This window comes from Oncorhynchus mykiss, chromosome 6, assembly GCF_013265735.2.
Source record: "Oncorhynchus mykiss isolate Arlee chromosome 6, USDA_OmykA_1.1, whole genome shotgun sequence".
Taxonomy (NCBI): Eukaryota; Metazoa; Chordata; class Actinopteri; order Salmoniformes; family Salmonidae; genus Oncorhynchus; species Oncorhynchus mykiss.
This window is the reverse complement of record NC_048570.1, coordinates 6,552,442-6,577,196: the sequence shown is the minus strand read 5'-3', so window position 1 is coordinate 6,577,196 and position 24,755 is coordinate 6,552,442. Positions and strand designations below refer to the sequence as shown.

Genomic DNA, 24,755 nt, shown 5'->3' with positions numbered 1-24,755 from the left:
TTCTCTCCCCCTCCCTCCCTATTTCTCTCCCCCTCCCTCTCTATTTCTCCCTCCCTCCCTCCCTCCCTCCCTCCCTCCCTCCCTCCCTCCCTCCCTCCCTCCCTCCCTCCCTCCCAGGTATGGGATGTAATGAGTGCACCCACCCGTCCTGCCAGCACAGTCTCAACTCCCTGGGTATTGGTCAGTGTGTGGAGTGTGAGGGCGGGGTGCTGGTTTTGGACCCTACCTCTGGCCCCAAGTGGAAGATGGCTTGCAACAGGTGCAACGTGATGGTCCACTTCTTTGAACACGCACACAGGGTGCAGGTAGGCAGGAAGAGGACTTTAGTTGTTTTCATTGTTAATTCTCATAAACCTAATTTGCATTTTTTTCACAGTGTTTATTTTATTATATTCCATTATTTATTTATCCTTTTTATTTAACTGGGCAAGTCAGTTAAGAATCAATTATTTTTTACAATGACGGTCTAGGAACAGTGGGTTTAACTGCCTTGTTTAGTGGCAGGATGACCGATTTTTACCTTGTCAGCTCGGGGATTCGGGTTACTGGGTTACTGACCCAACCACTAGGCTACCTGCCACCCCTTATAACAGTTATCCCTCTTTTCTCTCTCTCTCTTTCTTCCCTCTTGCTGTGTTCACCCCCCCCCCTTCCCATCCCCACCCCTCGTCTCCTCTTGCTGTGTTCACCCCCCCCCCCCCCTCCCATCCCCACCCCTCGTCTCCTCTTGCTGTGTTCACCCCCCCCTTTCCCATCCCCACCCCTCGTCTCCTCTTGCTGTGTTCACTCCCTTCCTCCCTCTCTGCCCCCCCCTCCCCATCCCCACCCCTCGTCTCCTAGGTAACTCAGGAGAGCTGTGAGGCATGTGAAGCGTCCCTGGTAGCGGTGGACTTCAACAAGACGCGCTCCCCGCTGCCTGACGGAGAGACGCAGCACAGCGGCTGTGTGTTCTGCGACCCAGTCTTCCAGGACCTGGTTGAACTCAAACACGCCACCATGAGACACCCCTCCATGACCCGCGGCGGGGGTGCACGGCGAGGGGGGCGGGGCAGGGGCAGAGGGCGCAGGGAAAAGAAACCTAAAGACAAGATGGCTGCCTTGGCAGCGTACTTTGTGTAGCAGTAGATCAGGGTCATTATGTGAAGCTGGGTTAATATGTGATGTTATGGCATCTATAATAAATGATGGCATCGTGTGGAAAGTAAATGCCTTTTTGTAAACAGAAATTGGTTGTTGTGTTTTCTGAGTCTTTGTTATTGTAGCTGTCTCAGCAGATTGCAACTGGGGAGAGAAACACTGATCTATGTCATATACATCTTCATCAGTAGGCAGGTTTCCATTGACCCAGTTAATTAGACAAAAGCAATGTCGCCCCAAAAAAATCGCTGTGACGTGTGTATTGGGACAGGGTAGCATGTGTATTGGAACAGGGTAGCATGTGTAATGGTACAGGGTAGCATGTGTAATGGGACAGGGTAGCATGTGTAATGGGACAGGGTAGCATGTGTAATGGGACAGGGTAGCATGTGTATTGGGACAGGGTAGCATGTGTAATGGGACAGGGTAGCATGTGTAATGGGACAGGGTAGCATGTGTAATGGTACAGGGTAGCATGTGTAATGGGACAGGGTAGCATGTGTATTGGGACAGGGTAGCATGTGTAATGGGACAGGGTAGCATGTGTATTGGGACAGGGTAGCATGTGTAATGGGACAGGGTAGCATGTGTAATGGTACAGGGTAGCATGTGTAATGGGACAGGGTAGCATGTGTAATGGGACAGGGTAGCATGTGTAATGGGACAGGGTAGCATGTGTAATGGGACAGGGTAGCATGTGTAATGGGACAGGGTAGCATGTGTAATGGGACATGGTAGCATGTGTAATGGGACAGGGTAGCATGTGTATTGGGACACGGTAGCATGTGTAATGGGACAGGGTAGCATGTGTAATGGGACAGGGTAGCATGTGTAATGGGACAGGGTAGCATGTGTAATGGGACAGGGCAGCATGTGTAATGGGACACGGGTGCATGTGTAATGGGACACGGAGGCATGTGTAATGGGACACGGCGGCATGTGTAATGGGACAGGGCAGCATGTGTAATGGGACAGGGCAGCATGTGTAATGGGACAGGGCAGCATGTGTAATGGGACAGGGCAGCATGTGTAATGGGACACGGTAGCATGTGTAATGGGACAGGGCTGCATGTGTAATGGGACATGGCGGCATGTGTAATGGGACAGGGTAGCATGTGTAATGGGACAGGGTAGCATGTGTAATGGGACAGGGTAGCATGTGTAATGGGACACAGTAGCATGTGTAATGGGACAGGGCAGCATGTGTAATGGGACAGGGTAGCATGTGTAATGGGACAGGGCAGCATGTGTAATGGGACAGGGCTGCATGTGTAATGGGACACGGTAGCATGTGTAATGGGACAGGGTAGCATGTGTAATGGGACAGGGTAGCGTGTGTAATGGGACACGGTAGCAATAGGAGAAATGTCCCAAAGATTGGAAACAGTTTTATCCATTAGACCGGGTGGATTTCTTAATTGTCCATTTAAATAATAATAATAATCCACTCCACATTTCATTATTAATGCCTACTGCTGGCTAAATCTAGTTTTCAACTATAAAAATGCAGGACAAATGATTGTCTTTTTTCTTTACAGGAGTTTCACCATCCAATTAGGCTATTTCAGATCCAAGGATGAAATCTCTTCATCCACCATCTTGTTTTCAAGAGTCTAAATGAAATGAAACAACCAACAATACTTAGTAACAAGAATAATAATGCAACTGTCTAATAATAGTAATGAAATAACCCGCAAATTATTAACTGCCTTGCTCAAGGGCAGAACGGCAGATTTTGGGGATTCGAACCAGCGACATTTCACTTACTGGCCCAACGCTCTTAGATCTGTATAGTAACCCAAGCTTACAGTTAATTGTTTTATTAATATAATCAATAATTAGCTTTCCAAAAATGTATTCAGAATCTATCCTCAAAATCAGATATTTCAAACAATCAACACTTTCAAACATTGTTCTATCACTTACAGTGGGGCAAAAAAGTATTTAGTCAGCCACCAATTGTGCAAGTTCTCCCACTTAAAAGGATGAGTGGCCTGTAATTTTCATCATAGGTACACTTCAACTATGACAGACAAAAGGAGATTTTTTTCCCCCTAGAAAATCACATTGTAGGATTTTTTATGAATTTATTTGCAAATTATGGTGGAAAATAAGTATTTGGTCACCTACAAACAAGCAAGATTTCTGGCTCTCACAGTCCTGTAACTTATTATTTGAGGCTCCTCTGTCCTCCACTCGTTACCTGTATTAATGGCACCTGTTTGAAATTGGTATCAGTATAAAAGACACCTGTCCACAACTGATCCGTGTAACGGAAAGAATGAATGGGGCCATGTATCGTGAGATTTTGAGTGAAAACCTCCTTCCATCAGCAAGGGCATTGAAGATGAAACGTGAGTGGGTCTTTCAGCATGACAATGATCCCAAACACACCGCCCGGGGATTGAAGGAGTGGCTTCGTAAGAAGCATTTCAAGGTCTTGGAGTGGCCTAGCCAGTCTCCAGATCTCAACCCCATAGAAAATCTTTGGAGGGAGTTGGAAGTCCGTGTTGCCCAGCAACAGCCCCAAAACATCACTGCTCTAGAGGAGATCTGCATGGAGGAATGGGCCAAAATACCAGCAACAGTGTGTGAAAACCTTGTGAAGACTTACAGAAAATGTTTGACCTCTGTCATTGCCAACAAAGGGTATATAACAAAGTATTGAGATAAACTTTTGTTATTGACCAAATACTTATTTTCCACCATAATTTGCAAATAAATTCATTAAAAATCCTACAATGTGATTTTCTGGATTTTGTTTCCTCATTTTGTCTGTCATAGTTGAAGTGTACCTATGATGAAAATTACAGGCCTCTCTCATCTTTTTAAGTGGGAGAACTTGCACAATTGGTGGCTGACTAAATACCTTTTTTGCCCCACTGTACCTACATTTTGAAATTGCCAGCTGTGTAATTTATTATTCGCCCTGTAACAAACAGCATGATATAGGATTTTTTGATTTAAAACCAAATTATATAGTATGTTATGTCAAACAATGAAAATTCAAACAATATTATTTATTTTTTTGCTCAGAAAACTTGGGGGCCAAATAAAACCGTGTGTGGGCCAAGTTCGGCCCGGGGGCCGCCAGTTGGGGAACCCTGGTATACATACAGGCTGTCGCAAATGTATTAAGAACAAATTCTTATTTTCAATGACGGTCTAGGAACAGTGGGTTAACTGCCTGTTCAGGGGCAGAACGACAGATTTGTACCTTGTCAGCTCGGGGATTCGAACTTGCAACCTTCGGGCCAACGCAACACTAGGCTACCCTGCCGACCTCACACACACAAAAAAAACTTTTTCACTGAAACCCAGTGTCGAACAAAATGAAGTGGTGGATGTGTTTCCATGATCCATTTAGGCATATTGCTGACTTGCCTAGTAAAATAAAGGTCAAATTAAAAATACAATTACGTCCAGCTTTTTTTATCGACACGACAGTTCAATGGAAACGCATCGCAGCAGGCATATTGCCCCATCTATATGCCGAACATTCTAAATGTCGACAAAAAAAAATCACAGGACAAGTTAATGGAAACGTAGCTAATGTTAGTGTCCTGTGAGGGAGTGTCACATTTGCTGAAGTGCAAATCTTTCTGAATACCCCTGACTGAATAGGCTTTCGTTTGTCTCGCCTGGCCAGCCTTCTACAACATCTGTTTCGTTCAGTTTAGGCTTCCAAGGCTCGTATTTTATATACGCTATAAAACGGTTGAGATTTTGCCCATTTTGAGACTATCTAATATGTTCATAGATCTGTGTTTGGCTGCGTAGACACTACGGGAATGTAACGTTCCTGAACATTGGACTCGACTTGCAGAGCGCATGACAGACCATGGGAGAATCTCAAATGTATCGTCCTCGTGTCCTCTCTCTCCTGCTGAAAACCCATTGGATTAAGGAAGCCAGAGGTCCTGCCCCTCTAACCTTCTCCTCCAATAGGTTTTGAGGAGGCGAAGAGCGAGGACGCATGGAGTACACACACTTGAGATTCTCCCATGGTCTGTCGTGTGCTCGGCAAGTCGGAGTCTGGTGTTCAGGAACGTCAAATTCTCGTAGTGTCTACGCAGCCAAACACAGCTCTATGAACATAGTCTCAAAATGAGCTTGCGCCCACCACGAGCAAGCCCATGATCTACAACTCAGTGATATGCGCAATATTCAGTGTATTAGCGGTCTTCGAACAAAGTGGTTCGTTTTCACGTCGCCACGCTTCTTCTGGACTTCCATGACTTTAAACTGTTTTTTGTGTCAGTCTTGAAAGGGCGTGTAGTTGTCTAGCTCAGTCCAGTAGCGAGCTAGTAAAGGGAGTGCCCTGAAGAAGATAGGCCAAGGTAAGAAATGTTATCGTGTCGTACTGTAGCTTGAAAGTAGTTTGTGCTTCTTTTTTTTTTTTTTTTTTTTGCAAAGCCGTAAATATAATCAAACGTGTTGTTTGTGGAGACTCAGACTGCATCTCCGACGGTTTAATATATAGCAAATAGGTTTTGCAACTAGGAATGTAGACATCGAATGGCCTAACAGAAACAGTGTGTCAAATACACGCACGTCTCAACAGTGATTTTTATTCGTCATGTTGTGTTAAATTATTGTATTATTAAAACATTAATTCACATCATGTGCACAACATTTCCTCTATTTCTGTTCCTAAGCTACACACACACACACAGGTGACCACGAGCCCCTTGCTAAAGCTACACTACATCAAATCAAAGTTTATTTGTCACGTGCGCCGAATACAACAGGTGTAGTAGACCTTACAGTATAAATGCTGAATACAACAGGTGTAGTAGACCTTACAGTGAAATGCTTACTTACAGGCTCTAACCAATAGTGTAAAATATGTATTAGGTGAACAAGAAAATAAATAAAAACAACAGTAAAAAGACAGTGAAAAATAACAGTAGCGAGGCTATATACAGTAGAGAGGCTATATACAGTAGCGAGGCTACATACAGACACCGGTTAATCGGGCTGATTGAGGTAGTATGTTGGTATGGTTAAAGTGACTATGCATATATGATGAACATGGAGTAGCAGTAGTGTAAAAGAGAGGGTGGTGGGGGGGACACAATGCAGATAGCCCGGTTAGCCAATGTGCGGGGGCACTGGTTGGTCGGGCCAATTGAGGTAGTATGTACATGAATGTATTGTTAAAGTGACTGTGCATATATGATAAACAGAGAGTAGCAGCAGCGTAAACATGGCCAAAAGTATGTGGACACCTGCTCGTCAAACATCTCATTCTAAAGTCATGGGCATTAATAAGGAGTTGGTCTCCCATTTGCTGTTGTTGGACACTGATGTTGGGTGATTAGGCCTGGCTTGCAGTCAGCGTTCCAATTCATCCCAAAGGTGTTCGATGGGGTTGAGGTCAGGGCTCTGTGCCGGCCAGTCAAGTTCTTCCACACCGATCTTGACAAACCATTTCTGTATGGACCTCGCTTTGTGCACAGGGGCATTGTCATGTTGAAACAGGAAAAAAGTTGGAAGCACAGAATCGTCTAGCATGTCTTTGTATGCTGTAGCGTTAAGATCTCCCTTCACTGGAACTAAGGGGACCGAACCATGAAAAACAGACCCAGACCATTATTCCTCCTCCACCAAACTTTACAGTTGGCACTATGCATATAGGCACTAAGGATTCCACCAAACCCAGATTCATTCTTCGGACTGCCAGATGGTGAAACGCGTTTCCACTGCTCCAGAGTCCAATGGAGGCAAGCTTTACAACACTCCAGCCGACGCTTGGCATCGGGCATGGTGAACTTAGGCTTGTGTGAGGCAGCTCGGCCATGGAAACCCATTTCATGAAGCTCCCGACAAACAGTGCTTGTGCTGACGTTGCTTCCAGAGGCAGTTTGTAACTCGGTAGTGAGTGTTGCAACCGGGGACAGATACATTTTACGCGCTTCAGCACCCGGCGGTCCCGTTCTGTGAGCTTGTGTTGCCTACCACTTTGATGCTGAGCCGTTGTTGCTCCTAGACGTCTCCACTTCACAATAACAGCACTTACAGTTGACCGGGGCAGCTCTACCAGGGCAGAAATTTGACGAACTGACTTGTTGGAAAAGTGGCATCCTATGACGGTGCCACGATGAAAGTCACTGAGCTCTTCAGTAAGGTCATTCCACTGCCAATGTTTGTCTATGGAGATTGCATGGCGGTGTGCTCGTTTTTATAGACCTGTCAGCAACGGGTGTTGCTGAAATAGCCAAATCCACAAATTTTGATTTCATATCAATGAGAAATAATTTTCAAAAAGTCAAAAGTTACAGTGCCTTCAGAAAGTACTCACACCCCATTACTTTTTCCACAATGTGTTACAAAGTGGGATTAAAATGTAATTTTACACAAAACACTCTGTCAAAGTGGAAGAAAAATTCGAACAACAAAGTCAACATAGTCCTTAAGTGAAATCCCTGAGCGGTTTCCTTCCTGTCCGGCAACTAAGTTAGGACGGACGCCTGCATCTTTGTAGTGACTGGGTTTATTGTTACACCATCCAAAGTGTAATTAATTACCACCATGTTCAAAGGGATATTCAATGTGTTTTATTTATATATATATATATATATAATTTTTTTACCCAATAGGCAATGGAAAACCTCCCTTTTTTGTGTTTGAATCCCACATGGCCATCGTTCCATGTTGCAGTGCTAGTTATCTGCCTGCCTGCCTGCCTGCCTGCTTGCCTGCTTGCCTGCTTGCCTGCTTGCCTGCTTGCCTGCTTGCTTGCTTGCTTGCTTGCTTGCTTGCTGTTACCGCTGCGCCAAGAAAGCGATCTCCCTTGGGAGAGCGGTAATTAGGTTTGTTACAATAATAAAACCTAACGGTAAAAATGATTTTCCAATCATTCTGAGCAGAACCCCTATTTTTCTTTTTGTTCCATTCCGATGTTCCGATAAGAAAATAAAAGTTCTGAACCGTTTCGAACCTCTAAAAATTGCCGGTTCATTATGGTTCCTTTTATTAAAAAAAAAAAATGAAACTCAAATCAACATTGTTTACATTTGGCTCTTTAATTTACTCCCTAATTAGCACCAATGGAGCAGCTTATTGTAGAACGGGTGAGATAGTTGTTTACCAGTGTTGGGGAGTAGTGAACTGCATATTGTTCAACGAGTAATTTAACTACATTTTGTAGTACTCTGGCGGTCGTTGAGCTAAATTCAAATCTTGGTAGTGTTTCCAGTAGTTATTTACCTCATTTTGCCATGTAGCGGTGTAGCTAACTACTGGAACTACACACTACTGTTTTACCATGTAGCTAACTACTAGAACTACACACTACTGTTTTACCATGTAGCTAACTACTGGAACTACACACTAAGGTTTTAACATGTAGAGGTGTAGCCAACTACTGGAACTATACACTACTGTTTTACCATGTAGCGGTGTAGCTAACTACTAGAACTACACACTACTGTTTTACCATGTAGCTAACTACTGGAACTACACACTAAGGTTTTAACATGTAGAGGTGTAGCCAACTACTGGAACTATACACTACTGTTTTACCATGTAGCGGTGTAGCTAACTACTGGAACTACACACTACTGTTTTACCATGTAGCCGTGTAGCTAACTACTGGAACTACACACTACTGTTTTACCATGTAGCTAACTACTAGAACTACACACTACTGTTTTACCATGTAGCTAACTACTGGAACTACACACTAAGGTTTTAACATGTAGAGGTGTAGCCAACTACTGGAACTATACACTACTGTTTTACCATGTAGCGGTGTAGCTAACTACTGGAACTACACAATACTGTTTTACCATGTAGCGGTGTAGCTAACTACTGGAAGTACACACTACTGTTTCACCATGTAGCAGTGTAGCTAACTACTAGAACTACACACTACTGTTTTACCATGTAGCTAACTACTAGAACTACACACTACTGTTTTACCATGTAGCTAACTACTGGAACTACACACTACTGTTTTACCATGTAGCGGTGTAGCTAACTACTGGAACTACACGCTACTGTTTTACCATGTAGCGGTGTAGCTAACTACTGGAAGTACACACTACTGTTTCACCATGTAGCAGTGTAGCTAACTACTAGAACTACACACTACTGTTTTACCATGTAGCTAACTACTAGAACTACACACTACTGTTTTACCATGTAGCTAACTACTGGAACTACACACTACTGTTTTACCATGTAGCGGTGTAGCTAACTACTGGAACTACACACTACTGTTTTACCATGTAGCTAACTACTGGAACTACACACTACTGTTTTACCATGTAGCTAACTACTGGAACTACACACTACTGTTTTACCATGTAGCTATCTACTGGAACTACACACTACTGTTTTACCATGTAGCGGTGTAGCTAACTACTGGAACTACACACTACTGTTTTACCATGTAGCGGTGTAGCTAACTATTGGAACTACACACTACTGTTTTACCATGTAGCGGTGTAGCTAACTACTAGAACTACACACTACTGTTTTACCATGTAGCTAACTACTGGAACTACACACTACTGTTTTACCATGTAGCGGTGTAGCTAACTACTGGAACTACACACTACATGTTTTACCATGTAGCAGTGTAGCTAGCTACTGGAACTACACACTACTGTTTTACCATGTAGCGGTGTAGCTAGCTAATGGAACTACACACTACTGTTTTACCATGTAGCGGTGTAGCTAACTACTGGAACTACACACTACTGTTTTACCATGTAGCGGTGTAGCTAGCTACTGGAACTACACACTACTGTTTTACCATGTAGCGGTGTAGCTAACTACTGGAACTACACACTACTGTTTTACCATGTAGCTAACTACTGGAACTACACACTACTGTTTTACCATGTAGCCGTGTAGCTAACTACTGGAACTACACACTACTGTTTTACCATGTAGCTAACTACTGGAACTACACACTACTGTTTTACCATGTAGCTAACTACTGGAACTACACGCTACTGTTTTACCATGTAGCGGTGTAGCTAACTACTGGAACTACACACTACTGTTTTACCATGTAGCGGTGTAGCTAACTACTGGAACTACACACTACTGTTTTACCATGTAGCGGTGTAGCTAACTACTGGAGCTACACACTACTGTAGTTTGGATGTAGGGAGCTACTAATTTTTAAGGTACCTTGAGTAAATGGAAAGATTCACCCATTTTGAATGTGATATTGTTTTTGTGCGTCTCTGAGCGATGTTCTATCGATTCCCGCGGTCATTTCATGCTTTCATGTGTATCTGAGCTATTCGCCCTGTTCAAGAAGGCAGAAATGCTGCCGTTTCAAGAACAGTAGAGATCACTTTCGTTCCCTGAACCGGTACCAGCCCCTGAATGGTATGCTGTGTGTATGTGTTCCAAGTTCAGGTATGGGTGGTGTCATGGAGGAGGAGGTGGTGCGGGGGTGCCTGAGGAGGTTCCTAGAGGATTTCCCTGCTCCGCTGGGTCCTGAAGACCCCCTGCCTCTCAACCCCCTCAGCAGGAAGGTCACCCTGGACGAACTAAGAGGAGAGAGCCTGGATCTGGGCTTACGCCTACTCAACACCAGGTGTGTGGACAAGCTGACGGGAGACTGCATGGACCTCGGCCTATGCTTGCTCAACAGTGTGTGTGTGTGTGTGAGTGTGTGTCTGTGTGTGTGTGTGTGTGTGTGTGTGTGTCTGTCTAGGTATAGGACTACCTGGTCCAATAAGAATCACTTGTTTTCATTTTCCGTTGAAAAATGTTTTGTTCCGGTTTGCTTTAATGAACATGACCCCGCTGGTGTTGATGCCGCAGCTTGCAGACCGCATTGTTTACATTCCTGTTGTGCAGCAGCAAGCTGATCCTCATATCAGTGTCCTGTCCTGTTCATTATACCCTGCGTGAGTAGAGGGGCTGAGTTACAGGGCTGTCTATCACAGAGAGAGAGCGAGAGAGGGGGATGGAGAAAGAGAAGAGGGAGAACAAGGAGAGGGAGAAAGGAAATGAGAGAATATGCAGTTAGTTACGTAGAGCAGTCAGATAGTTACGAAGAGCAGTCAGATAGTTACGAAGAGCAGTTAGATCGTTACGAAGAGCAGTCAGATAGTTACGAAGAGTAGTCACGAAGAGTAGTCAGATACGAAGAGCAGTCAGATAGTTACGAAGAGCAGTCAGATAGTTACGAAGAGCAGTCAGATAGTTACGAAGAGCAGTCAGATAGTTACGAAGAGCAGTTAGATAGTTACGAAGAGCAGTTAGATAGTTACGAAGAGCAGTCAGATAGTTACGAAGAGTAGTCACGAAGAGTAGTCAGATAGTTACGAAGAGCAGTCAGATAGTTACGAAGAGCAGTCAGATAGTTACGAAGAGCAGTTAGATAGTTACGAAGAGCAGTTAGATAGTTACGAAGAGCAGTCAGATAGTTACGAAGAGTAGTCACGAAGAGTAGTCAGATAGTTACGAAGAGCAGTCAGATAGTTACGAAGAGCAGTCAGATAGTTACGAAGAGCAGTCAGATAGTTACGAAGAGCAGTTAGATAGTTACGAAGAGCAGTTAGATAGTTACGAAGAGCAGTCAGATAGTTACGAAGAGTAGTCACGAAGAGTAGTCAGATAGTTACGAAGAGCAGTCAGATAGTTACGAAGAGCAGTCAGATAGTTACGAAGAGCAGTCAGATAGTTACGAAGAGCAGTCAGATAGTTACGAAGAGTAGTCAGATAGTTACGAAGAGCAGTCAGATAGATAGTTACGAAGAGCAGTCAGATAGATAGTTACGAAGAGCAGTCAGATAGTTAAGAAGAGCAGTCAGATAGTTACGAAGAGCAGTTAGCTAGATCGTTACAAAGAGTAGTCAGATAGTTACGAAGAGCAGTCAGATAGTTACGAAGAGCAGTCAGATAGTTACGAAGAGCAGTTAGATAGTTACGAAGAGCAGTTAGATAGATAGTTACGAAGAGCAGATAGATAGTTACGAAGAGCAGTCAGCTAGTTACGAAGAGCAGTCAGTTACGAAGAGCAGTCAGATAGTTACGAAGAGCAGTCAGATAGTTACGAAGAGCAGTCAGATAGTTACGAAGAGCAGTCAGATAGTTACGAAGAGCAGTCAGATAGTTACGAAGAGCAGTTAGATTGTTACGAAGAGAAAGCAACACAGCCACAGGGAGGGCTGTATGTAAACTGCCTCTGAACACACTTCAGGGATATTTACCCAGCTGGGTAACACTTTACCTGACACCCAGCATCATAACATGTTGTGACAATGTCATAACCACGTCATATGTCATAACAGCTGACATAACTTGTCATAATATGGCCATAACACTGTCATGACACATATTTACACCTGTTGTGAAATATATTGTGTTATTTTATGGCTGGTTATGACACCTACATAAGAGTGTCAAAACACCACTAAACCTACCACACGAGGCAAAACATTCCATTACACCATAGCCTACCTGTCAACAGTATGTTTATGCTACGTAACATTTTATGAAATCATTGTAATTGTGCAAACATGCACCAACCCCAATGCCCTGTGTGCTGATGACTGGGATGAATGTAGGAGCAGATTTCAGAAGCAGGACAAGACACCCTCTTTGTTGACTGATAAATAAGGGCTTGTACGTGATTGGCCTATCTGGCTTATGTGATTATGATGTCATAATGCTTCTTGACAGTGTCATAAAGTGTATGTTCTACAAGTTATTTAAAATATGATGGGGGGGGTGGGGGGGAGCATGACTGTAAAGAATGAATTACAGCAACAACAGACAGCAACAACAGAGGACTTTAGAAATCAACTTTCAAACAAAAGAAAACCTCTTGGCAGGGAAAAAAACTCATTTTAATACATTTGGGTTTTGACACTATGTAGGTGTCACAACCAGCCATAAAATAACACAATATATGTCACAACAGGTCTAAATATGTGTGTGATGAGTGTTGTTATGACCATATTATGACAAGTTATGACACGTCAGCGGTTATGACCGTGTCATAACGGCTTCTTTTGCTGGGTGTCAAGTAAATTGTTTTCAAAAGCAGTAGTATTGAAAACAACAAATGTCAGAGATTTAAACAACAATGTGCCAGGCCAGGCCAGAGGAGCTCAAGACAACAATGTGCCAGGCCATAAGAGTTAGGTCTCTGATAGTGTGTCCTCTTTTCCTTCTGTCTTCTGACTCTGAGGCACTTCCTGTTTGTATGACCTAATTTCCTGTCTGTAGAATCACTATTGTTCTACCCACTTCCTGTTTCCCCCTGAGCATGTATCAGTCCCCTGTTCCACCCTGGCAGCACTCTAATCTCGTACAGAGAAATTACAGATGTGTGTGTGTGCTGTTTAGCTTTGTTTAATTTTGGCTGTGTGTGTTTACCATAGAGAGAGATAGAGGACTCCTCTTTGTATCTGTAGTGTTATAGTGTCCATGACAGCATAGGCAGCGCCATTAAGGCAATATCCATTTTGAAGTAGTCTGTTTTTTCTTCTTCATTCCTCCTGATGACCTGGTTGGACATAGACTCCCAACGGGGTCACCAGGGAGGATTAGCCAAAAGAAGTTGGAAGTACCACTACAGTAAAATGGTAGAAGCCCTCAATGTTGCTGCCCATACCTTTGTCCACTAGAGACCTCTAACATTCTCTATGGTGTTCACTCATAAGGACTCTCTCTCTCCTCTCATGCAGAGACGCTCCTTCAACACTGAATGCAGCCATGTGCCACGCAGCCTTGGCTGAGCTGCTGAAGGCTGACCTTTCACCTTTCCACCTCCCCCAGGAAACCGAACAGCAGCAAGGAGAGGAACAGGAAGTTGTTTGTGAGTTCGGACTCATGATGTCATCTGTGATTCAGACCACCTGTGTCCAGCAGAGCGTCCCCTTCTCTGTGTGTGTGCCGTGGCGGGGAAATGTAGCCAATTGTCATACTTGAGTAAAAGCAAAGATACCTTGAGTCATTTTCTATTAAAAGGTCAAAGTGAAAGTCACCCAGTAAAAGACTAAATTGCAGTCCGCTAGGTTCCATCACTGTGTGTGTGTGTGTGTATATGTGTGTGTGTGTGTGTGTGTGTGTATGTGTGTGTGTGTGTGTGTGCGCGTGTATCCATTGACCACCCTTTAACCCCTGGGGTTTCATCTCCCAATACCAATGAACCCCTAGACACTTGTGTAAGTCTGAAAGGCTTGGATATGTGTCCTACAATATGGAGAACATTCTCATCTGGATTACCAGAGACCTAACTGAATTTCCTTTGGCCCCTCCCCTCTCGTCCCAAGTGCTCCAATCGGAGCACGTCCAGCGGCTGTTTCTCAATAAGCTTCGAGAGGTGGGTGTGGCTTGGCATCAGAATCTCCCCTCCCCTCTCCCAATAGGACCCTCCCGTTTCCTCATGTGCTCCGCCCACGCCATCAGGAACACTCGAAGGAAGATGGAGGATCGCCATGTGACCCTCCCTGACTTCAACACACTCACTGGCCTCAAGGTAATAACTCTGTTATAAACAGTTTATCTCAGCTGGACCCAATTCTCTTCATAGCCCATACCCCTCTGCCCTAACCAGTGCTTAACAGGAACAGGAACCTTGCCATTTTAACAGGAACAGGAACTGGATTGTTTCGTTCTGGAACCTATTTGACCGGATCCAGTACTTCTCGTGGCACTTTTTTTTGCAATGTAGAAATTCAAATAAGAGTGATCAAAGTTCATTTGAGTTTCCTCTTCGTTAATTCCCCTGCCCCCCCCCCCCCCCCCCCCCCCCAAGGTGTCCTCCAACACATTGGAGCGGCTGGCTTCCGGGTTGGATGCGCGCTGTGTTAAGAAGCAGTGCGGCTTGGTTTTTGGTTGTGTATCGGAGGACGCATGACTTTCAACCTTCGTCTCTCCCGAGCCCGTACGGGAGTTGTAGCGATGAGACAAGATAGTAGCTACTAAAACAATTGGATACCATGAAATTGGGGAGAAAAAGGGGTAACATTTTAAAATAGAAATATCTTGTCTCATCGCTACAACTCCCGTACAGGCTGAAGAGCACAAAAAACGTGTATATTTCTAGATATCATTGAAAAGCAAATCAGGTAAAGAGTTTTTATTATTATTTTTTCTTAAAGGGGCAGTGTTGTATTTTGAGACGGGCATTGTATAAGCTAAGTAGCCAATAAGTAGAGGGTAGCATAATTTGTCTGATTCTCTGAAAATAATGATATGAGAATAATAATGCATTTTATTTTGTAAATTGAGAATCATCATTATTGTAAAGTGGTTTTGTTGCAGCAAACAACACAACGTGTTCAGTCACCACCTTGTCTGAAGGACAAGTGGATTAACAGGTTCATGTCAAGCCCTGCGTGATTTTTATCTCTCCAAAAGTCTCATGGAATGTCGGCCTACATTGAACACCACACATTGGCTGCTAATATAGGCTATTATATACAGCTATTTCAATGTTAAAATGTCATGGGAGGCATTTTCTCCATAGTTTTTGATGGTAGGCCACTTTGGTCGGCCTACATTATGATAAAGTAGCCACAGTAGCCTACTTGGCCGCTGTTATAGCTGTACCTTAAAGCAGGTACAGCCTCAGTGTTCACAGGAAGACTGTAACTTAAAGCAAGTACAGCCTCAGTGTTCACAGTAAAACTGTAACTTAAAGCAGGTACAGCCTCAGTGTTCACAGGAAGACTGTAACTTAAAGCAGGTACAGCCTCAGTGTTCACAGTAAAACTGTAACTTAAAGCAGGTAGAGCCTCAGTGTTCACAGTAAAACTGTAACTTAAAGCAGGTAGAGCCTCAGTGTTCACAGTAAAACTGTAACTTAAAGCTGGTACAGCCTCAGTGTTCACAGTAAAACTGTAACTTAAAGCAGGTACAGCCTCAGTGTTCACAGTAAAACTGTAACTTAAAGCAGGTACAGCCTCAGTGTTCACAGTAAAACTGTAACTTAAAGCAGGTAGAGCCTCAGTGTTCACAGGAAAACTGTAACTTAGTGGGTACAGCCTCAGTGTTCACAGTAAAACTGTAACTTAAAGCAGGTACAGCCTCAGTGTTCACAGTAAAACTGTAACTTAAAGCAGGTAGAGCCTCAGTGTTCACAGTAAAACTGTAACTTAAAGCAGGTAGAGCCTCAGTGTTCACAGTAAAACTGTAACTTAAAGCAGGTACAGCCTCAGTGTTCACAGTAAAACTGTAACTTAAAGCAGGTACAGCCTGTGTTCACAGTAAAACTGTAACTTAAAGGGGGTACAGCCTCAGTGTTCACAGTAAAACTGTAACTTAAAGCAGGTACAGCCTCAGTGTTCACAGTAAAACTGTAACTTAAAGCAGCTACAGCCTCAGTGTTCACAGTAAAACTGTAACTTAAAGCAGGTAAAGCCTCAGTGTTCACAGTAAAACTGTAACTTAAAGGGGGTACAGCCTCAGTGTTCACAGTAAACGTGCGCTGGAAGTTGCACAGAATTCAAGTTTTTAAACAAATTCAAGCGATCAAGTTTGCACTCAGCAGACCTGAAATTATGCTCATTGACAAATATTTTAGGGAACATTGGTTGCCCCCCCCCCCCCCCCTTTTCCCTCAGAACAGCCCCAATATGTCAGGGCATGGGACTCTACAAGGTGTCGAAAGCGTTCCACAGGGATGCTCGCCCATGTTGACTCCAATGCTTCACACAGTTGTGTCAAGTTTTCTGGATGTCCTTGATACACACAGGAAACTGTTGAGCGTGAAAATCCCAGCAGCGTTGCAGTTCTTGACATAAACTGGTGTGCCTGGCACCTACTACCCTACCCCGTTCAAAGGCACTTACATCCTTTGTCTTGCCCAGTCTTGCCCTGTCTTGCCCAGTTACACTAACTAGTACTTGAAAGTATTTTTACTTAAGTCATTTATACCACTGGCTGTGCTTGTGTGATAAATAATACACGGCAATTTAATTCCACTAAATTATGCAAATTAACCTGTGAATGCTCTCAATGGGATTTGATAGGAGTGAAGTCAAATTCAAACTGGCTTCCTTTGACACTTTTTTGTGCGCCAGGACCAATCACAGTTGAGCTCACTCAGTTTAGCTCAATGATGATTGGCTAGTTTGTTTTGTCAAGGGAGGCCAGATGCTCGCTGGCTTCCGTTGCCTTCAATGCTACGGGTGGCAACAATGTCATACTCGTTTGGCTTACCCACAGAGAGACAGAGGGGCGCTGTTTCGCTCGCTCGGATGCTTTCTCCTGTGAGATACAGTGCATTTGGAAAGTATTCAGACCCCTTGACTTTTCCCACATTTTGATACGTTACAGCCTTATTCTAAAATAAATTATATTCGTTTTTTCCCCTCATTGATCTACACACAATAACCCATAATGACAAAGTTTTTTTAGAAATTTTAGCAAATTTATGAAAATAAAAAACTATCACATTTACATAAGTATTCAGACCCTTTACTCAGTACTTTGTTGAAGCACCTTTGGCAGCAATTACAGCATCAAGTCTTCTTGGGTATGATGTTAGAAGCTTGGCACACCTGTATTTGGGGAGTTTCTCCCATTCTTCTCTGCAGATCCTCTCAAGCTCTGTCAGGTTGGATGAGGAGCGTCGCTGCACAGCTATTTTCAGGCCTCTCCAGAGATGATAGATTGGGTTCAAGTCCAGGCTCTGGCTGGGCCACTCTCAAGGACATTCAAAGACTTGTCCCAAAGCCACTCCTACTGGAGTGGCCACTCTACCATAAAGGCCTGATTGGTGGAATGCTGCAGAGATGGTTGTCTTCTGGAAGTTTCTCCCATCTCAACAGAGGAACTCTGGAGCTCTTTCAGATTGACCATCGAGTTCTTGATCACTTCCTAGACCAAGGCCCTTCTCCCCCGATTGCTCAGTTTGGCCGGGCGGCCAGCTCTAGGAAGAGTGTTGGTGGTTCCAATTTTTTTCTCCATTTATGAATGATGGAAACCGGGGGTCCCCCCGAGTGGCGCAGCAGTCTAAAGCACTGCATCGTAGTGCTAGAGGCGTCACTACAGACTCGCGTTTTAATGCCAGGCTGTGTGCTGCTGGCTTCCTGGTTAAGCGAGCGGTGTGTCACGAAGCACTGCATCTTGGGTCGTGTTTCGGAAGACACATGGCTCTCGACCTTCGTCTCTTCCGAGTCCGTACGGGAGTTGCAGCGATGGGACAAGACTGTAACTACCAATTGGAATCCACTGAAAAAGGGTGAATACCTAAACAATTAATGTCCATTTAAAAATGAGTACGCCACAAAATTTGGGACAAGACTGTAACTACCAATTGGATATCATGAAATTGGGGAGAATGTGGTAATTTAAAAACAATAATAATAACAAAAATGTATAATGGAGGCCACTGTGTTCTTGGGGACCTTTTAATGCTGCAGACATTTTTTGGTACCCTTCCCCAGATCTGTACCTCGACACAATCCTGTCTCGGAGCTCTACAATTCCTTCGACCTCATGGCTTGGTTTTTGCTCTGAAATGCACTGTCAACTGTGGGACCTTTTATATAGACAGGCGTGCGCCTTTTCCAAATCATGTCCAATCGATTGAATTCACCACAGGTGGACGCCAATCAAGTCGTAGAAACATTTTAAGGATGATCAATGGGAAACAGGATGCACCTGAGCTCCATTTTTTCGAGTCTCATAGCGAAGGGTCTGAATACTTATGTAGTAAGGTATTTCTGTTCTTTTATTTGTAATAGATGTAAATACATTTCTAAAAACCTGTTTTCACTTTGTCATTTTGTTGTATTGTGTGTAGATTGATGAGGAAGACAAATAGTTAATACATTTTAGAATAAGGATCTAATGTACCGTAAAGGTAGAACATGTCTGACATACTTTCCAAATACACTGTACATTCTCTATAATTATAATTATATATATTTTTTTCCTAAAAAAAAAAGAATTGTGAAGCTCAGCATCCATGGATACACACCACTGTCATGTACACACCTTTTTATTTGGGGAAATGGCGTTTACCCTCTTATTGCGTTGCCAACATTGATCAAAGCTCAACATTGCTTATTTTCTTGATCAGAGTTCTAATCGCGCCTGCCTTTTTGCGAGCGAGGAGAATCATGTACAGTTGGTAGGCCTAACTTCCCCGTAGGCCTAACTTCCCCGTAGGCCTAACTTCCCCGTAGGCCTAACTTCCCCGTAGGCCTAACTTCCCCGTTTAAAATGCGATCAAATGCCAATAATCCAGTTCTATAAATATCCTTGGTTTTGGTTTATATCGGTGGTTGTTCGTCGTATCTTGATCATCCACTGGGGTCGATGGAGTTGGTAGTTTACCCTCTACATCCCTGGAGTTGGTAGTTTACCCTCTACATCCCTGGAGTTGGTAGTTTACCCTCTACATCCCTGGAGTTGGTAGTTTACCCTCTACATCCCTGGAGTTGGTAGTTTACCCTCTACATCCCTGGAGTTGGTAGTTTACCCTCTACATCCCTGGAGTTGGTAGATTACCCTCTACATCCCTGGAGTTGGTAGTTTACCCTCTACATCCCTGGAGTTGGTAGTTTACCCTCTACATCCCTGGAGTTGGTAGTTTACCCTCTACATCCCTGGAGTTGGTAGTTTACCCTCTACATCCCTGGAGTTGGTAGTTTACCCCTGTAGTTGATAGTTTACCCCTGGAGTTGATAGTTTACCCCTGGAGCTGATAGTTCACCCTCTACATCCCTGGAGTTGGTAGTTTACCCTCTACATTCCTGGAGTTGATCGTTTACCCTACATCCCTGGAGTTGGTAGTTTACCCTCTACATCTCTGGAGTTGGTAGTTTACCCTCTACATCCCTGGAGTTGGTAGTTTACCCTCTACATCCCTGGAGTTGGTAGTTTACCCCTGGAGCTGATAGTTCACCCTCTACATCCCTGGAGTTGGTAGTTTACCCTCTACATTCCTGGAGTTGATCGTTTACCCTACATCCCTGGAGTTGGTAGTTTACCCTCTACATCCCTAGAGTTGGTAGTTTACCCCTGGAGTTGGTAGTTTACCCTCTACATCCCTAGAGTTGGTAGTTTACCCCTGGAGTTGGTAGTTTACCCTCTACATCCCTGGGTATAAGCAGTTCAGGGGAGGATCTTCCAGCTTACAGATCTACTTCCATGGAAGGAGAAGAGGAAGGGTTCCGTTTGGGTCTTCGTTTCACGGTTTCATTTATTGGAGCACTTCTTTCTTACTGCAAGTTGATTGGCTGAACCTCTGACTGCTTCCTGTACCTCTTCCTGTAGGACGGTGTGGAGCGTGGTTACTATGCTGTGTTTGACGGGCATGGCGGTGTGGACGCTGCTATCTATGCTGCCACCCACCTGCACGTCACTCTCAGCCAGCAGGAGGAGCTGCAGAGCGACCCGGCCACTGCCTTCAAGACAGCCTTCACTCGCACTGATGACATGTTGAGAGGGAAAGCCAAGAGAGAGGTAAGCAATAGACATGGTGGAGATTGGGGCTTTTATATGGAAAGCCAAGAGAGAGGTAAGCAATAGACATGGTGGAGATTGGGGCTTTTATATACTCAGACATGGATCCTAATAAACCCGGCTCTAACCGAACAACCGTTGGAAATGATTCTCATAGATCTGAGAGGATAAGATAACTGTAGCAATATACCTATACTATTCCAGTATTACTTACACACATCATTTTAGATCTGAAGGAAATGTGAAGGTTAGGCTGGGGTAGGACTGGACAGTCCTCTCATCCTCTATGATGTGAAGGTTAGGCTGGGGTAGGACTGGACAGTCCTCTCATCCTCTATGATGTGAAGGTTAGGCTGGGGTAGGACTGGACAGTCCTCTCATCCTCTATGATGTGAAGGTTAGGCTGGGGTAGGACTGGACAGTCCTCTCATCCTCTATGATGTGAATGTGTTGGATGCTGGGAAGGTTGTCTATCTTTTATGACGGGGGTGTCTATCTTTTATGGCGGGGGTGTGTCTGTCTGTGTGACGGGGGGGGGGGGGGGGGGGTGTCTGTCTGTGTGACGGGGGGGGGGATGTCTGTCTGTGTGACGGGGGGGGTGTCTGTCTGTGTGACGGGGGGGGGTGTCTGTCTCTGTGTGACGGGGGTGTGTCTGTCTGTGTGACGGGGTTGTCTGTCTGTGTGACGGGGGTGTGTCTGTGTGACGGAGGTGTGTCTGTCTGTGTGACGGGGGTGTGTCTGTCTGTGTGACGGGGGTGTGTCTGTCTGTGTGACGGGGGTGTGTCTGTCTGTGTTGTGTCTGCAGCGTCTTCGCAGCGGCAGTACAGGTGTGGCGGTGCTGCTGCAAGGGGAGTGGCTTCATGTGGCGTGGCTGGGAGACTCCCAGAGCATGCTGGTCCGACGAGGACAAGACATCACTCTGATGGACCCACACAAGCCTGACAGAGAGGTCACACACACTTTATTGATTATTTTAACCTTTATTTAACTAGGCAAGTCAGTTAAGAACAAATTCATATTTACAATGCCGGCCTCCCTTATCCCAGACGACGCTGGGCCAGTTGTGCACCGCCCTATGGGACATACACAGTGCTAAACATCTCTCCACTGCTGTCTTCCTATAGGATGAGAAGCAGCGTGTAGAAGGCCTGGGTGGATGCATCGTCTTCATGGGCTGTTGGCGTGTCAATGGAACCTACGCCGTCTCTCGGGCCATAGGTGAGTGGAACCCAACCTTGTGGTGGTTGAAACAACGCCCCAGGAATAGACAACAACTCTGCTCTTCTTCTTCAACATGCCTCCACTGTTACCTTGGTAGCCTCTGTCCTGAAATGGCTTCCTTTCACCTCTGTCTTGAAATGGCTTCCTTTCACCTCTGTCCTGAAATGGCTTCCTTTCACCTCTGTCCTGAAATGGCTTCCTTTCACCTCTGTCTTGAAATGGCTTCCTTTCACCTCTGTCCTGAAATGGCTTCCTTTCACCCCTGTCCTGAAATGGCTTCCTTTCACCTCTGTCCTGAAATGGCTTCCTTTCACCTCTGTCTTGAAATGGCTTCCTTTCACCTCTGTCCTGAAATGGCTTCCTTTCACCCCTGTCCTGAAATGGCTTCCTTTCACCTCTGTCCTGAAATGGCTTCCTTTCACCTCTGTCTTGAAATGGCTTCCTTTCACCTCTGTCCTGAAATGGCTTCCTTTAACCTCTGTCTTGAAATAGCTTCCTTTCACCTCTGTCTTGAAATGGCTTCCTTTAACCTCTGTCTTGAAATGGCTTCCTTTCACTTCTGTCTTGAAATGGCTTCCTTTCACTTCTGTCTTGAAATGGCTTCCTTTCACTTCTGTCTTGAAATGGCTTCTTTTCACCTCTGTCCTGAAATGGCTTCCTTTCACCTCTGTCCTGAAATGGCTTCCTTTCACCCCTGTCTTGAAATGGCATCTTTGCAATCCTCCGTCTTTATTTTGATGCCTGTAACTGTATGTTCATATTTATACTGAACTGATGAGCACAGACTGATATGCAAGCCAGGACGGTGCACATCCAATAATACTCAACACATCTAATAACCAGTCTCCTTTACTTTACTTGTGAACCGCTGCCTCTACACACTGACACAACACCTCTTTCCCAGGGGACTTTGACCAGAAGCCCTATGTCTCTGGCGACGCTGACTGTTCCTCCACACGGCTACACGGAGACGAGGACTACATCCTCCTGGCCTGCGACGGTTTCTTTGACGTCGTCCGGCCCGCAGAGGTCCCGGCTCTGGTTCTCGGGGCGCTACGGGAGCAGGGGGAACCCCAGGGGGCCGTGGAGGGGGCCGGGTGTGAAGAGATCTCAGAGGGTGTACTAGGGGAGCGAGTGGCCCAGGAGCTAGTAGCTCACGCCAAGGCAGCGGGCTCTAGTGATAACATCACTGTCATGGTGGTGTTTCTATGTCCTCCTGCACAGCTACTGCTCCAGGACCAGAGCAACATCGCTGTTGCTACTGAGGGGCCAGCCCAGGAGTAGGGTAAAGTTGTCCCTAGGCACTGATCTGGGGTAAGTTTTGTATTAATGGTTAAGGTTAGAATTGGGGGGAGGGGGGAGGGGGGGATCACCGCTGATCCTAGATCTGTACCTAGGGGAAACTTCACCCCGGAGTGCCAGCCCAGGCCTCCAACTCCCAGAACACACAGGGGCAGTGAGACAGGAAGTCTGCTGCTGCTACCCACAGTGCATGTGGGCAGGAATTGGACTGGATTTAAAAGGCAGTATTTATTATGTAATGACGGGACGGTGCCAAACTTCTCGGTCACTGCGTGTTGTGGTCAGCCTTTTGAATCAACACTGGTGCTGAAACAGATATTCAACTGGACTGGAGAAGCTCTGTTCATAACAAAACAAGTCTTAGCACAGACTAATAGTTTCTACTATGGTTCTGCCAATGGTCAGAATCCAGTGTGCTTCAATAAGGTCCTTCTGGATTCGTCAGGAGACGTAATGCAGAGCTGCCCAACCCTCTTCCTGAAGATCTACTGTCATCTAGGTTTTCAGTTTAACCCTCTTCCTGGAGATCTACTGTCCTGTAGGTTTTCAGTTTAACCCTCTTCCTGGAGATCTACTGTCCTGTAGGTTTTCAGTTTAACCCTCTTCCTGGATATCTACTGTCCTGTAGGTTTTCAGTCCAACCCTCTTCCTGGAGATCTACTGTCATCTAGGTTTTCAGTCCAGCCCTCTTCCTGGAGATCTACTGTCATCTAGGTTTTCAGTCCAACCCTCTTCCTGAAGATCTACTGTCATCTAGGTTTTCAGTTTAACCCTCTTCCTGGAGATCTACTGTCATCTAGGTTTTCAGTTTAACCCTCTTCCTGGAGATCTACTGTCCTGTAGGTTTTCAGTTTAACCCTCTTCCTGGATATCTACTGTCCTGTAGGTTTTCAGTTTAACCCTCTTCCTGGAGATCTACTGTCCTGTAGGTTTTCAGTTTAACCCTCTTCCTGGATATCTACTGTCCTGTAGGTTTTCAGTCCAACCCTCTTCCTGGAGATCTACTGTCCTGTAGGTTGTCAGTCCAACCCTCTTCCTGGAGATCTACTGTCCTGTAGGCTTTCAGTCCAACCCTAATTTAGCGGTTCTGATTCAGCTTGTTAACGTCTTTGTTGAGCAGCTAATTAATATAATCAGGTGTGTTAAATTAGGGTTGGACTGACAACCCACAGGGGCGGTAGATCTCCAGGAAGAGGGTTGGACTGACAACCTACAGGGACGGTAGATCTCCAGGAAGAGGGTTGGACTGACAACCCACAGGGACTGTAGATCTCCAGGAAGAGGGTTAAACTGACAACCCACAGGGACGGTAGATCTCCAGGAAGAGGGTTGGACTGACAACCTACAGGGGCGGTAGATCTCCAGGAAGAGGGTTGGACTGACAACCCACAGGGGCGGTAGATCTCCAGGAAAAGGGTTGGACTGACAACCCACAGGGGAGGTAGATCTCCAGGAAGAGGGTTGGACTGACAACCCACAGGGGCGGTAGATCTCCAGGAAGAGGGTTGGACTGACAACCCACAGGGGCGGTAGATCTCCAGGAAGAGGGTTGGACTGACAACCCACAGGGGTGGTAGATCTCCAGGAAGAGGGTTGGACTGACAACCCACAGGGACGGTAGATCTCCAGGAAGAGGGTTGGACTGACAACGCACAGGGACGGTAGATCTCCAGGAAGAGGGTTGGACTGAC

General features: G+C 45.1%; 2 protein-coding genes across 4 annotated transcripts in view; both read left to right on the top strand.

Annotated features, from left to right (window-relative positions):
- top3b (DNA topoisomerase III beta) overlaps positions 1 to 1,226 on the top strand; it is a 34,350-nt gene extending 33,124 nt beyond the window's left edge. The window contains exons 17-18 of the mRNA XM_036979291.1: positions 118 to 305; positions 841 to 1,226. Of these exons, the coding sequence (XP_036835186.1) occupies positions 118 to 305; positions 841 to 1,119 (467 nt within the window). The 3' untranslated portion in view covers positions 1,120 to 1,226. The remainder of the gene's footprint in view (positions 1 to 117; positions 306 to 840) is intronic.
- Positions 1,227 to 5,152: 3,926 nt separating this feature from the next.
- Positions 5,153 to 23,956, top strand: ppm1f (protein phosphatase, Mg2+/Mn2+ dependent, 1F). 3 transcript variants are annotated; one of them, XM_036979290.1, is made up of 8 exons: positions 5,153 to 5,477; positions 10,519 to 10,699; positions 13,806 to 13,936; positions 14,394 to 14,599; positions 20,353 to 20,541; positions 21,347 to 21,490; positions 21,666 to 21,759; positions 22,667 to 23,956. In XM_036979290.1, the coding sequence occupies exons 2-8, from the start codon at positions 10,521 to 10,523 to the stop codon at positions 23,044 to 23,046; spliced, it is 1,323 nt and encodes a 440-aa protein (XP_036835185.1). In that variant the 5' UTR covers positions 5,153 to 5,477; positions 10,519 to 10,520; the 3' UTR covers positions 23,047 to 23,956. The 3 variants fall into 3 exon arrangements, with proteins under 3 accessions (XP_036835185.1, XP_036835184.1, XP_036835183.1); XM_036979289.1 differs by having other exon boundaries at positions 5,154 to 5,477; positions 10,514 to 10,699; positions 22,667 to 23,955; XM_036979288.1 differs by lacking the exon at positions 5,153 to 5,477 and having other exon boundaries at positions 10,144 to 10,699.
- The last annotated feature ends 799 nt before the right edge of the window (positions 23,957 to 24,755 follow it).